The sequence below is a fragment of the Balearica regulorum genome, chromosome 15, assembly GCF_011004875.1.
Source record: "Balearica regulorum gibbericeps isolate bBalReg1 chromosome 15, bBalReg1.pri, whole genome shotgun sequence".
Classification (NCBI taxonomy): domain Eukaryota; kingdom Metazoa; phylum Chordata; class Aves; order Gruiformes; family Gruidae; genus Balearica; species Balearica regulorum.
In genome coordinates this window covers 10,467,722-10,480,567 of record NC_046198.1, presented here as the reverse complement: position 1 = coordinate 10,480,567, position 12,846 = coordinate 10,467,722, and the positions used below count along the sequence as shown (strand labels likewise).

General features: G+C 69.0%; 1 protein-coding gene across 2 annotated transcripts; it reads left to right on the top strand.

Moving 5' to 3' along the window:
- Positions 1 to 212: 212 nt before the first annotated feature.
- Positions 213 to 12,829, top strand: LLGL1 (LLGL scribble cell polarity complex component 1). 2 transcript variants are annotated; one of them, XM_075767543.1, is made up of 23 exons: positions 213 to 515; positions 3,204 to 3,301; positions 5,450 to 5,531; positions 5,613 to 5,728; positions 6,124 to 6,282; positions 6,362 to 6,524; positions 6,617 to 6,752; positions 6,832 to 6,886; positions 7,032 to 7,189; positions 7,273 to 7,490; positions 7,601 to 7,668; positions 7,984 to 8,137; positions 8,540 to 8,644; positions 8,849 to 9,141; positions 9,230 to 9,383; positions 9,462 to 9,615; positions 9,711 to 9,994; positions 10,254 to 10,518; positions 10,629 to 10,743; positions 10,850 to 10,944; positions 11,057 to 11,180; positions 11,292 to 11,371; positions 11,599 to 12,829. In XM_075767543.1, exons 1-22 carry the CDS (start codon positions 435 to 437, stop codon positions 11,368 to 11,370), a joined length of 3,156 nt encoding a protein of 1,051 aa, XP_075623658.1. In that variant the 5' UTR covers positions 213 to 434; the 3' UTR covers position 11,371; positions 11,599 to 12,829. The 2 variants fall into 2 exon arrangements, with proteins under 2 accessions (XP_075623658.1, XP_075623657.1); XM_075767542.1 differs by having other exon boundaries at positions 229 to 515; positions 5,613 to 5,743.
- Positions 12,830 to 12,846: the final 17 nt, after the last annotated feature.

The window sequence follows — 12,846 nt, the reverse complement described above, 5'->3', positions numbered from 1 at the left end:
AAAAAAGAGGGGGGGGGAACCCAACCCAAAACACGTAAATAAATAAAGCGCCCACAGAGGGCGCCTGAGCTGAGAACTACAAATCCCGTCGATCCCCGCGGCGGCGCACGCGTAGCGCGGGTAGGAGGTGCTGCGGCGCGCCGTGAGCGCGATCGTGCGGTGATTGGCGGTGAGAGCTGTCCTTCAGGGCCGTGCCCCGCCCCGCCGCGGCGGTCCCTGCCCGGGCTCGGCGCGCGGCGCTCGGCGCTCAGCGCGCGCACTGGGACGCGTACCGGGAACCGGGACCTGCACCGGGACCCGCACCGGCACCGTCCCCCGCCGGGACCGGTACTGCCCGCCCCGGGAGCGGCACTGGGACCGCCCGCCCCGGTACCGGCCCCGGGATCGCCGGCCCCGCCCGCCCCGCCCGGTACCGCGCCGCTACCGGCCCCACCATGATGAAGTTTCGGTTCCGGCGGCAGGGTGCCGACCCGCACCGTGACCGCCTCCGGCACGACCTCTTCGCCTTCAGCAAGGTGCGTCCGGGGCGGGGGGCGCGGCGGCGGACCCCGGGGGTGGGGACCACCGGGAGCTACCGGGGGTGTCGGGCAGGGCCCCGGGAGCGGGCACCCCCCCGGTGGTTCAGGCTCCGGCACCCCCGGGGCGAGATGCCATCCCCGGGGAGGGGAGCAGCGAACGGGGTACCGCCCCCCCGGGGGACCGGGGTGCACCCTCGAACGGGGCGGACGCGGTGAGGAGCAACGCACCGCGATCCCCCGCTCCCCGGGGAGCAGGTCTGGGCCCGAGGAGGGTGCACCCCTGGGGGGGCAGGGCCCCCGAGTGCGGGGGACCCCCGGGTGCAGGCTTTTGGGGCACCCCGGGAAGGATGCCCCCGGGGGGGCAGGCTGGGGGTCTGTCCTCCTCCCCTGGGATGCAGCGGACACCCCCGCTCAGGGGACACCCCCTCCCGCACCCGGGGGCAGGATGTGACCCCCTCACTGGTGCGACATCCTCCTTCCCCAGCCCTGCCGGGCAGAGGGTCCCCCGACCCCCCCGGTTCCCATGCTGCCCCTGCCCCGTGGCTTCCCCCAGGCTTCACCCGCAATGGCGTTTCGGGGTGCCCCGTGCCCCCGACCCTGTCCAGCCCTAGAGCATCCTTAGCTGCAACCCCTGTGCCCCATGGGGGGGCTCAGCCCCTCACCCCAACTCCCCCAGGGGTGGGATACATCAGCAGGAAGGGCTGCGGCGGTGACCCCCGGGGCCGGGGGCTTGGGGTCCCCTGGCACCCCAAAGCTGTGTCTCTGGGGGGCCGAGGGCATCAGAGGCCCAGAGCTTGGCCCCCCTGCTGGCAGGGAGGAGGTTTCCCTGCTCAGACCCCTCGGGTGGTGCGGGGAGCCCCCCAGGCTCACCAAACAATTGGGGAGGGACCCCACCAGCCCTCGGGTGCTGGACCCTCCCTCAGTGCATCGGCGGGATGGGCTGTGCCGCGGGTGCCCACCTGGGCTCGGTGTGCCCAGTCCCGGGACCCCCACGGTGTTGGGACCATTGTCCTGCCCTGGCCCGGGGGCCGGCATCGAATCCTTGGCTGAGCCCAGATCGTGTCTGTCCGTCCATCCTTTGGCACTGTCCCGGCACTGGTGTCGGTTGTTTGCCAGGTGCTCCCCCAAACTCACGGTGGGGACCCCCGGATTGCCCCACGGTGGGGTGCGCTATGGTGGGGGGTCACAGCCGGCACAGCCCCATCCCCCAGACTCACCGCTGCGGGCGACGGTGCAAGGCTCAGCCCAGTCAGAGCCCCCCTGGTTTTGGGGAGGATGGTCCCACAGCCAGATCCTGCTCAAGCAGGTCCCCGGAGGGGGACACGTCTGCACCCAGCAGAGAGTCCCGGGGGGGGCCAGGGAGCCGCCCCGCTCCGGCCGGCCCAGCTCTGGGGCTGCTGGCTGCCCACCTGCCTCCCATTAACGGTTGTTTTTCCTCCCGAGCTCCAGATCTGCCTGGGATTTGCTGTAATTTGGCCAGGAGCTCGCCTTGGCCGGGCCAGCCCCACTGCCGGGCGGGAGGAAGGGCCATGAGCCGGGCCCCCCACCCACGGCTGCGGGTGTAGCTGGGAGGGTGCTTTTGGGGGAGCACTGGGGGGGTCTTTGCCGGGGTCATTGTACGGGTCCCCAGCCTAAAGCGTCACCAGGGTGACCCCACGCTGCTGCTGCCCCAGCTCCCGCCACCACCCTCCAGTGCGGCATGCGTCCCCGAGGGGATTTGGGGTGACCTTGCGTGAGGCTGCTGCGGGGACCAGGACCTCAAGCATCCCATAACTCGCCTCCTAAGATCGGCTGGGACCCCCTGGCTGGGCTGGGGACGTTGGCACGCTCCTGAAGGTGGCCCTTCAGAGGGGAGCGGGAGCCAGGGGGTGAGGGTGCCGATGGGTGTGAAGAGCTGCCCCGGTGTTCCTCTCGGCTGCCCCAGACAAAAGGAGCGGGCCAGGATCCAGCCAGTCTGGCTCTGGCGGCCTCCATATCACCTGATCACCCCGTCGCCGCTCAGCCAAGCTGCCCCCGGGGCCGTTCCCCTGTGAGCCCTGTGGCCCCCTCGCCGCGGGCCGGGGTGGCAGGTGCCCCCCGCGTCCCCTTGCTGCCAGGCGGGCAGCCCCTCCCCAGCCGGCGAGCCCAGGCACGCCGTGGCAGCCGGGATTTCCTTGGGAAGGTGCCCGCGGGCGGCACGCGGCTCCAGTGGGGACGTCCCCGGTGCTGGTGGGTCCCGCTCACCTGGTTCTGCCGCCCAGCGCTGCGGACCCCCAGGGGTGTCGTGGTGGGGGTCCCGCCTGCCTCCGGGGCTGAGCTGGCCCTTGCTCACCCCTCCTGGGGCATCTGCACCCTGGGCAGGGGGTTTGGGTGGGGGGTCCCTACCCCGAGGTGCTGGTGGGTGGTGAGATGGCTTGTGCAGGCTCAGAGCTACCCCGGCCCTTGGTGTGGCTGTTGGGTTTGGTCTGTTTTGGGGTGTCAGGTGGGAATTGGGTGAGGAGTGGTGTGTCCCCTCCCCAAGGACCCCCTTGGTGGCACTGGGGGACAAGGGAGCATCCTCATGCTCCTCCATGGTGGTGATGAAGCTCAGGCTGGTGCGGGATGGGAGCCATGGGATGGGGCCATAGGGGCAAGAGGGGGCCGTGGGGGGTTTGGGGCGTCCAGGAGTGGGGAGTCCTGGCTCTGACCTGCCCGTCCCCACGGCAGACGGTGGAGCACGGCTTCCCCAGCCAGCCCAGCGCCCTGGCCTACGACCCCACCCTGCGCGTGATGGCCATCGGTACCAAGGCGGGAGCCGTGAAGCTGTATCCTTTTCCCCCCCCGAGGGCAGGAGGTAAGGACCCCCCCCCTCAGCCCTTCTGGCTGCCCCCGTTCTGGGGGATGCCGGGAGACGTGGCCGTGCTGCTGCTGGCCCATCCGGCAGCCCCTCATCCCCCGCTCTGCCGGCGTCCGTCCGTCCAGCTGGGCTGCAGCTGGGCTGGGGAGGGGGGGCCGGAGGAAACTCCTGCCTTGCCTGAAATGCCGGGGGAGCAACGGGGCTTGGCTGTCCCAGGCAGGGGGGGTGCTTCCCGGTGTCACCCCCCCTTGTCCCGGGGGGCGCCTGCCTGCCCTGCCCACGCCGCCTTTGGGGGGCAAAGCGGCGGCTGCCGGATCAACCCCGCGAGGGGCAGCGGGGCCTCCGGCCGGCCCGGCACTGGGGTGGGGGGCTGTGGCAGGCTCTGCGCCCGGTCCCGGGTGGGGGGCCTGTGGCGGGGAGGGGGGGACACGACAACGCGGAGCCTGGCCGGGCTTTGTTGCCGGCGGCGTGCAGGGAGACTTCAGAGGGCTGCTGGCGGGCGGCCAGGGCTGGATGCGGCCCGCGCTCGGGGGGCCCCGTGCCGCAGGAATGCGGGGTGGGCGTGGGGGGGGGACGCGGGGGCGGCTGCGCCCGGATCGGGGTTGGGGTCAGGCTGGGGGGGGCTGCTGCGCTCCCCCTCCCCCAGGCCAGCGGCTCGCTGCCTCCCGAGCACAAAGATGGCGTTTTTTTTTCTGCTGGGGCCGCCCCGGTGCCAGCCCGGCCGCGATGTCGCCGGCCGCTCCGCTCGGCCACCCTGCCATGGGGTGCTGTCTCCCGTCACCCCTGGATCAAACCCCCCTGGGTGCCATGGAGCTGCCGTTGCAGGGGGCTGCGGTGCCCTGCACATCCTCTACAGGGATGTTTTTGGGGTGGTACCCGGCTCGGGGCTGGCACGGTCCTGCCCGTGGCACTGCACCCGGTGCTGGCCCTGCTCCGGCTGCCACCGAGAAGATGCTTCTGGAGGTTCACGGTGCCGGGGAAGCTGGGGCCGGGTGAGGCGGCAGCCAGAGCTGGCCTGACTGGTGCTACTGGTTAGAGGGGGCACCCATGGGTGCTCCCTGGCCGGGCTGGGTGGATCTAGCTGCAGACAGCCCAGCATCGAGGGGCTGCCACAGCCTGGGGGATCCCCTGGGGCAACTGGGATGTCCCTGGGCTCGGACCCCCATCACGACGAGCTGGTGCCACCAGAGTTCCCTGGCCGCTTGCCCCGAAGGCTGCCCGTCTTCCACCAGCGGCACCGTTGCCTGGGGAAGGTGCCGTGGACAAGCGAGGATGGGTGGCGCTCCCCGTCCCTGCAGCGCTCAGAGCTCCCTGCGTGCTCCCCCTGCTCCCCCTCGCACACCCCATTGTCTGGCTTCCCCAAAGCCTCTGTGGCTCTGGCCTGGCTCTGCCGGCTCGGCTGTGCCCGGTGCTGCCAGACGGCTCCTGCCTGTCGGTCCGGGCAGAGCCACCAGGCCGGTTCTCTGCGCCGACAGCATTGGAGGGGTGAGGACCACAGGGGCCGGCAGACAGAAACCCCCCCGGAATGCGGTGTGCCGAATCATAGCCACGCTGCGCACCGGCAGCGCCGGGCTGGGGGAAGCAGCTTGCTGGGTGTCGGGAAGGCGCTGGGTCGGGGCGCACTGTGCGGTGCTGGAGCTGCCATGTGGGTCCTGCCCCGGTTCCTGCTGAGCGGCGTTACCGGTGGAGGAGCCGGGACCAGTCGGGTGAGTGAGGCTGTGCCGGCGCATGCCGAACCCCACCCTGCTGCTGGTGCCTGCCGGGCTGGCCGGGGCGGCCATGGCCCTGCAGCTGAGGAAGGAGGGGGTGGCAGAGGGCAGGGCTGGCCTGGGCCTTGCACACCCACCCCAGCCACGTGCCGGCTGCATCCTGACCCGAGGCATCCCGGTCGGAGGTGCTCCATGGATCCCAGTCAGCCCTGGGCACCGTGGTGCTGAGGCCAGCTCAGGTGTGGGGTGCTGCCAGGGATGCTCAGCACTGGCTCTCCCTGGGGACGTGGGGCTAAACTGGCTCCTGCTTGCAGAACTGTGACCCGGGTGGAATCTGGGGGGTCCGGGCATTTGCCGGAGTTGGGGGGGGGTTTCTACCCTCGTTGCTTCTTTGACGGCTCCCCCAGATATGGCGCGCCGGGCGTGGAGCTGACGGGCTTGCACAAGGAGACAGCCACCGTCACCCAGCTGCACTTCCTCCCCGGCCAGGTACGTGTGTGTCCCTGGGGGGGCCCAGCAGCACCCCCCTGGCCCCCCACCCACCCCACTGTGTCGTTTCCCCCCGCCCAGGGCTGGCTCCTCTCCCTGCTGGATGACAACACGCTGCACCTCTGGGAGGTCTGCCAGAAGGAGGGCTGCTCCCACCTGGAAGAGACCCGCAGCTTCGGCCTCCCGGGACGCCCAGGGTCCGACAGCGCTAAGTACTTGCCTGGGGGAGTCCCCAGCCACCCCCCAGGGGGGCTGCGGCCGGGAGCGATACCGCTGCCGGCTGGGAACGGCGCGTGGGAGCAGCCGTCCCGGCTCAGGGCAGGATGGCAGCCAAGGTCCCCTCGGTGGCAGTGTTTTCCCTACCGGGACACTCCTCTGATCCCAACTGGGATGCTGCGGGGGGGGGGGGGGGGGGGGATGAAGCAGCCCTGGGCTTTTTATAGGTGCTGGCAGGGCCCTGGCGTGATTAATGGCTCTAATTGCTGTTAGCAGGGATGGGGATGCAGCGTTGGGGCAGGGGAGGTTTGGGGTGTCTCTGCCGCTGCCCGAGATCCAGCACGGGGCTGACACAGCCCCCCCGCTCCCCCCACAGCTGCTCCCCCGGCATCACGCGGGTGACGGTGGTCCTGCCAATGTCCGCGTGCGCAGTGGCCTGCCTGGGCACCGAGGGCGGCGCGGTGTACTTCCTTGCCCTGCCCACCCTGTCGCTGCTGGAGGACAAAACCCTCTTCCCAGATGAGATCCTGCAGAGGTGAGCCCCGCCGGCCCCGTGCCCCCCTCCCCACCGCTCCCAGCCCCTCCTGACCCCTTGTGTGTCTTTCCCCCCGCAGCGTCCCTGATGACTACCGCTGCGGGAAGGCGCTGGGACCAGTGGAGTCCATCCAGGAGCACCCACACGACAGCAGTCAGCTCCTCATCGGGTACAGCCGGGGGCTGGTGGTCCTCTGGGAGCAGAGCACGCGTGCCGTCCAGCACCTCTTCCTGGGGAACCAGGTACCGGCGATGGTGGGGGGCTGGCGGGGCTGTGGCCTCGTGTGTGTCCCCCCCGACGTCCTGGGTGTTGAGCCCCCCACGTGCCCCCACAGCAGCTTGAGAGCCTGGCCTGGGAGCAGAGTGGGAAGAGCATCGTCAGCTCCCACAGTGACGGCGGGTACATGGTGTGGGCGGTGAGCGGAACCGGCCAGAAGACCCAGCAGCCCGTCATGTCCACCATCCCCTACGGTACGGGGGCGAGACTGGGGTTGGAGGCTGATCTCCCTGTCCCAGTGCCGCAACCGCAGGGTGGATGTTTTTGTTTCAGGTCCATTCCCTTGCAAAGCCATCAGCAAAATCCTCTGGCGGACCTGTGAGTCAGGGTACGTCCCCATGGCATGGGGGGGCTGCTCTGGCATGACCCCCCCCAGCAGCTGGGCTGGTGATGGGCACGAGCTGGGGAACCTGGGCTGCGGGGAAGATGCCCTGCGAGGTCCGGGGTCTGATGGAGGCTGTTTCATTCCCTAGGAACCCTTTCATCATCTTCAGCGGGGGGATGCCACGGGCCAGCTACGGTGACCGGCACTGTGTCAGCGTGCTGCAGGGTCAGACCCTGGCCACGCTTGACTTCACCTCCCGCGTCATCGACTTCTTCACGGTGCAGAGCACCGAGGCGGCTGAAGGAGGTACGTCCTGCCAGGGCAGCCCCAGGGAGAAGGTGGAGTGGGTGGGGGTCTCCACTAGCAGCAGCCATCTCCCCCCTCCCCAGGCTTTGAGAACCCTCGTGCCCTTGTGGTGCTGGTGGAGGAAGAGCTGGTGGCCATCGACCTCCAGACGCCGGGCTGGCCCACCATCCCTGCCCCGTACCTGGCACCGCTCCACTCCTCTGCCATCACCTGCTCCTGCCACGTCTCCAATGTGCCTCTCAAGCTCTGGGAGAGGATCATCAGCGCCGGCGAGCAGCAGAGCCCCCGGCTCTCCTCTGCAGTGAGTGATGGGGGTGGCAGGGAGCCCCCCAGGATGGGCTGGTGGAGGGGTGATGCTTGCTCCCGCTCCCCACGGGTGGGCTCAATCCCTCCCTCCATCCCTCCCTCCAGGCTTGGCCCATTGACGGAGGGAAGAACCTGGCCCAGGAGCCCACGCAGAGGGGGCTTCTCCTCACCGGGTGAGTGGCCTGGCAGTGGGGAGGGGGGCCTGGGAAACCAAAAACATGCTGGGGGGAAGGGAGGGGACAGATCCTCAGCCCCTTCCTGTGGTGGAAGAGTGGGATGGGGTGGAGTGGGGGGTCCAGGCACTCTTGTTGAGTGGGCTGCCCTCCTCTCGTTCAGCTTGATGGCCGGGCAGAAGTCTGTCACCCGCTGCGTTGTCCCCCCGGCTTCTGGCACGGTGACTGCCAGCACACAGGCGGCTCTTGTTAGCTGGGCAGATGTCAGGACTCTGCGCTAACGGGGCTTCCCTGTCTGTCTCCCCCCCCCCCCAGGCACGAGGATGGCACGGTACGGTTCTGGGACGCCTCGGGGGTCTCCCTGAAGCCCCTCTACAAGCTGGGCACCGCCAGCATCTTCCAGACGGACTGCGAGCACAATGACAGCCTCAACCAGGCGGGCGAGGAGGAGTGGCCACCTTTCCGCAAGGTGAGGTTCCCAGCGTGGGGAGGACGCTGCTGCGGACCCCGGCGCCCCCCTGCCTCCGCTGGGGGTGGGCAGGCCCAGAAGCTGGCATGGAGGATGCACCTGCCGGAGCCGTCCCGGCTGCGCCCCAGGGACGTGTCCCCCGGCTCAGGGCACAGCTGCCGTGTGACGCCCCGTGGGGACACAAGGGACGCTTGTTCTGCGTGCCCCCGTCTCGTGGGTGCATGCCCCAGCGCGGGGGGAGAGCCGGGGGATGCGAGGGGACAGACCTTTCCTGGGCGTGATGCCCGGAGCAGCCCGTGCGCCGCAGCCGGTACCCGCCAGCTGCTGGGGGGGAGGTGGGAGTGCGCGGGGGGCTGCCCCGCAGCTGCATTGAAGGCGCCCAGCTCCCCCCTCCCTCCGCAGGTGGGCTGCTTTGATCCCTACAGTGACGACCCACGCTTGGGTGTGCAGAAGATCGCTCTCTGCAAGTACACGGCCAAGATGGTGGTGGCTGGCACGGCGGGGCAGGTAGGGCAGGGGGGGACTGAGCAGGGGCTGCCGGGCACCTCTCGGCTCCCCCCTTGGGGAGACACGGCACAGGGGGGGTTCAGACCCTGCAGACCCCTGTGCCCATCTGTGAAGGACTCCTACCCGCAGGGCTTAGCCCCCGGCTTGCTCTCTCGGGTGGGGAACCAGCGTGCATCCCCCACCGTCCGCACTTGTCCCCTGCAGGTGCTGGTGATGGAGCTGAGCGATGAGAAGTCGGAGCATGCGGTCAGCGTGGCCACAGTGGACCTGCTGCAGGACCGCGAGGGCTTCACCTGGAAGGGCCACGACCGGCTCGCCCCCAGGAATGGGCCCCTGCCCTTCGCCCCTGGCTTCCAGCCCAGCGTGCTGGTGCAGTGTGTGCCCCCCGCTGCTATCACCGCTGTCACCCTCCACTCCGAGTGGAACCTCGTGGCCTTCGGCACCAGCCACGGCTTCGGACTCTTTGACTATTACCGGCGCAACCCCGTGCTGGCCAGGTATGGCGGGGGGGATCTGGGCCGGGGACCCCCCCGGAGTGATGTGGCGCGGGGGCATCCAGGTGCTGAGCGGCATCGGTGCCCACAGGTGTACGCTGCACCCCAATGACTCGCTGGCCATGGAGGGGCCCCTGTCCCGCGTGAAGTCCCTCAAGAAGTCCCTGCGGCAGTCCTTCCGCCGCATCCGCAAGAGCCGGGTGTCCGGCAAGAAAAGGCTCAACGCCAGCAGCCCCTCCAGCAAGGTGGGCAGGGAGCGGGGCTGCCACGGCTGCTCCTCACCCCCGCCGGGCAGGGGCTGACTGCCGTGTCCCCCTCCTCAGGTGCAGGAGGCCAACGCGCAACTGGCAGAGCAGGCGGGACCCCCCGAGGTGGAGATGACGCCCGTGCAGCGGCGGATCGAGCCCCGCTCGGCTGACGACTCGCTCTCGGGGGTGGTGCGGTGCCTCTACTTTGCCGACACCTTCCTCCGAGATGGTGAGAGCCCCCCCGCCTGGGAAAAGCTCCTGAGCTGGGTCTGGCTGGTGCCACGCTGTGGGGAGGGGGCTCTGACGCTGCTCCCATCCCTGCAGCCGCCCACCATGGCCCCACGTTGTGGGCAGGGACCAACTCGGGCTCAGTGTTCGCCTACGCGCTGGAGGTGCCGTCGCAGGAGAAGTTTTCGGAGCGGGCGGTGGAGGCGGTGCTGGGGAAGGAGATCCAGCTGATGCACCGGGCGCCAGTGGTGGCCATCGCGGTGCTGGACGGGCGGGGGAACCCCCTGCCCGAGCCCTACGAGGTCTCGCGGGACCTGGCCAAGGCCCCCGACATGCAGGGCAGCCACTCCATGCTCATCTCCTCTGAGGAGCAGTTCAAGGTGAATGTGGCAGGGGCTCGGTGTACCCCTGCGGTGGGGATGGGACCCCCCCACCCACAACACGTCCCATGTCCTCTCTGGGTGTCACCCTGGGCACATGGACGGGGCACTCCTATGCCTGCCCCCGGGGTGGTGGCTCCGAGGAGAAGGTGCTGCCCTTTGCCAAGGGCTTCCGCAGTGGGAGGCTGCTCGGGTGCCCCCCGAGATCCCCCAGGTTCCTGTTTCCCCCCCGGCACCTGGCTCCTCTCACACCCCCCAGGTCTTCACGCTGCCCAAAGTGAGTGCCAAGACCAAGTTCAAGCTGACAGCGCACGAGGGCTGCCGGGTGCGGAAGGTGGCCCTGGTGAGCCTGGCCAGCGCTGGCTCTGAGGAGCGGCTGGAGAACTGCCTGGCCTGTCTCACCAACCTGGGGGACATCCACATCTTCACTGTGCCCGGCCTGCGGCCCCAGGTCCACTACAGCTGCATCCGCAAGGAGGACATCAGCGGCATCGCCTCCTGTGTCTTCACCAAGCATGGCCAGGGTGAGGGCACCAGAGTTGCACTGGGGGTGATGTCCCTTGTAGGCGGACGTCATCTCTGGCTGCAGCCCCCCAGGGTGGTCCCTGATGCTCTCTGTTGTTCCCCTCTCTAGGTTTCTACTTAATTTCACCATCTGAGTTCGAGCGCTTCTCGCTGAGTGCCAGGAACGTGACAGAGCCGCTGTGCCGGCTGGAGGTCACCCGGCTCCAGGACACCTCCTGCCTCAGGTGGGACGTGCTCTGGGGGTGCAGGGACTTTGCTATGGCAGCACCCCAGTATGCCTGTCCTGTGGCACCGGCTCCAGCAGTAACTTCTCCCCACGTTTCCTTTCAGCAACAGCTCGACGGCAACACCGAAGCTGCCACAGGCGAATGGCACCCATGTCCCGTGCAGCCCCGAGGGCCGACGCTCCCCCACCAGCAGTGACCGTGAGTGATCACCCCGTCTGCACTATGTGCACCACATCCCCGTGGGCCCTGCTCTGGGTCTGGCCCCATGTTGTGGCTGCCCCCCAGCCCTCCCGTCCCCGTGGCTCCGCAGGGTCCCCCGAGGAGCACCCGGCCGCCTTCTCGCCCAGCTCCATCGACTCCCCCAACAGCAGCATGGAGAACCCGCTGGACACCACCGGGGACATCACTGTGGAGGAAGTGAAGGATTTCCTGGCGTGAGTCGGGGCAGGGGGCAGAACGGTGTAACCAGCACCCGCGGCTGCTGCTGCCAGTGCCGAGGGGCTGCGGCGGTGCCCCCGGCTGCCTCTCACCCCGCTCTGCCCCAGGTCCTCGGAGGAAGCGGAGAGGAACCTGAGGAACGCCAGCGAGGATGAGGGCCGGTCCGTGGGGATCCTCATCAAGTGAGGTGCGTGGGGGGCTGCTGGTCCCCAGGGTGGGCGTGAGGGCGGGTGGCCCCACGCCGAGGTGGGAACGCGGCTCTGGTTACAAACGCCACGGGGTTCAGGGCTGGCACCCTGGGATCTCCCACATCATGGGAGCACAGGGCCATGGGGCTTTTTGGGGGGGAAGGAATGGGGCAGCGTGTCCTGAGTCCCCCCCAGGTCCCCTTCTCAGGGGCTGTGTTACCCGCAGGCATCGCCGGTGCCCGCTGCCTCCCCGGCCCATCTCGGTGCTCGGATTCCCGGGACGCGCGACTCAACTGGACCCCCCCACACCCCCTCCCCGCGTAACGTAGACTCGCCTCTTCTCTAACATCTGTGCTGGCTGCCGGCGCGCCCCGGCTCTGGCACGCTCCCCCCGCACCTCCCTACCTGGCTGCCGGCCCCGGCCCCCCCCCGCCGGCCCCGAGCTGGGGGCCATGGTGCACAAACTCTTCCCGGGGAAGATAATTTTCTTTTTTATACACGATTGAGTGTCACTGTCCCTGCTCCAGAGCCCCCTTCCTGGGGGATGCTGCTGCTTCCCCAGCTCCCCAGGGAGGGCTGGGGCTCATGGACCCCCCTCATCCCCCAGTTTTGGTCCCTCGGGGAGGTGGGGGGCCAGGAGTCCCTAGGCACGGCACCCCCATACCCTGGTCTGTGTTTACATGCCCGGCTCCCTGCAGTTTACAGCCCTGTCCCCTGCCTGCCGGGAGGCTCCGGCTGCCACACAGGGACTGTCCCTTTCCTGGGGGAGCCCAGTGTGGACCCCCCGGCTCCCACGTGGGCACCAGAGGGCTTGAGCAGCCCGGGGAGGGGGTCACAGGTGGCCTTTTTCTCTTAGTGGCTTCTCCAAAAGCTATTCTCCAGGTTGGGCTCCGTGCCTGCTGCTCCTTTCTGACACTAATTCCTGCCACCGGTGGGTTTGGGATGGGATCGCACCGGGGGGGGGGGGGGGGGGATGACGATGGGGGGGGGGGAACGGGACACACCGTCTCCCAGCCTTGGTCTGTGCTGGCACTGGGGGGGTGTGGATGGGGCATGGGGCTGCCCCACCCCGGGGGTCTCACTGTGCCAAATCCCCCCCTGGGCTCCCCAGCCCAGCCTTGTCCTCACAGGGGGCTGCGGTGATGCTGGCTCTGTCCCCTGGCCCACGGGGGCTGTCCCTGTGTGGCTCTGGGGCTCAGCCTGGCACCCTCTCCTTTGGGGATCCGGGGCCGTTTTGGATACCCCCCCCTCCCCGGGCTCTTTTGCGGTACGTGTGTGGCTGGGGGGGGGCCAGGCAAGGCAGCGCTGCCCTGGGCTCCATCGCTGCCTGCTGGGGCTGTAGTGTCCCTGGTAGAACCCCCCCCACCTCATCCTTTTTTTTGGTAAGATGAATTTAGCATTGTTTAGTTATTAAAAATACTGGTTTTTAATATTGAAAATAAAGCATTTAATATCAACTGCCCAGGCTGCAGGT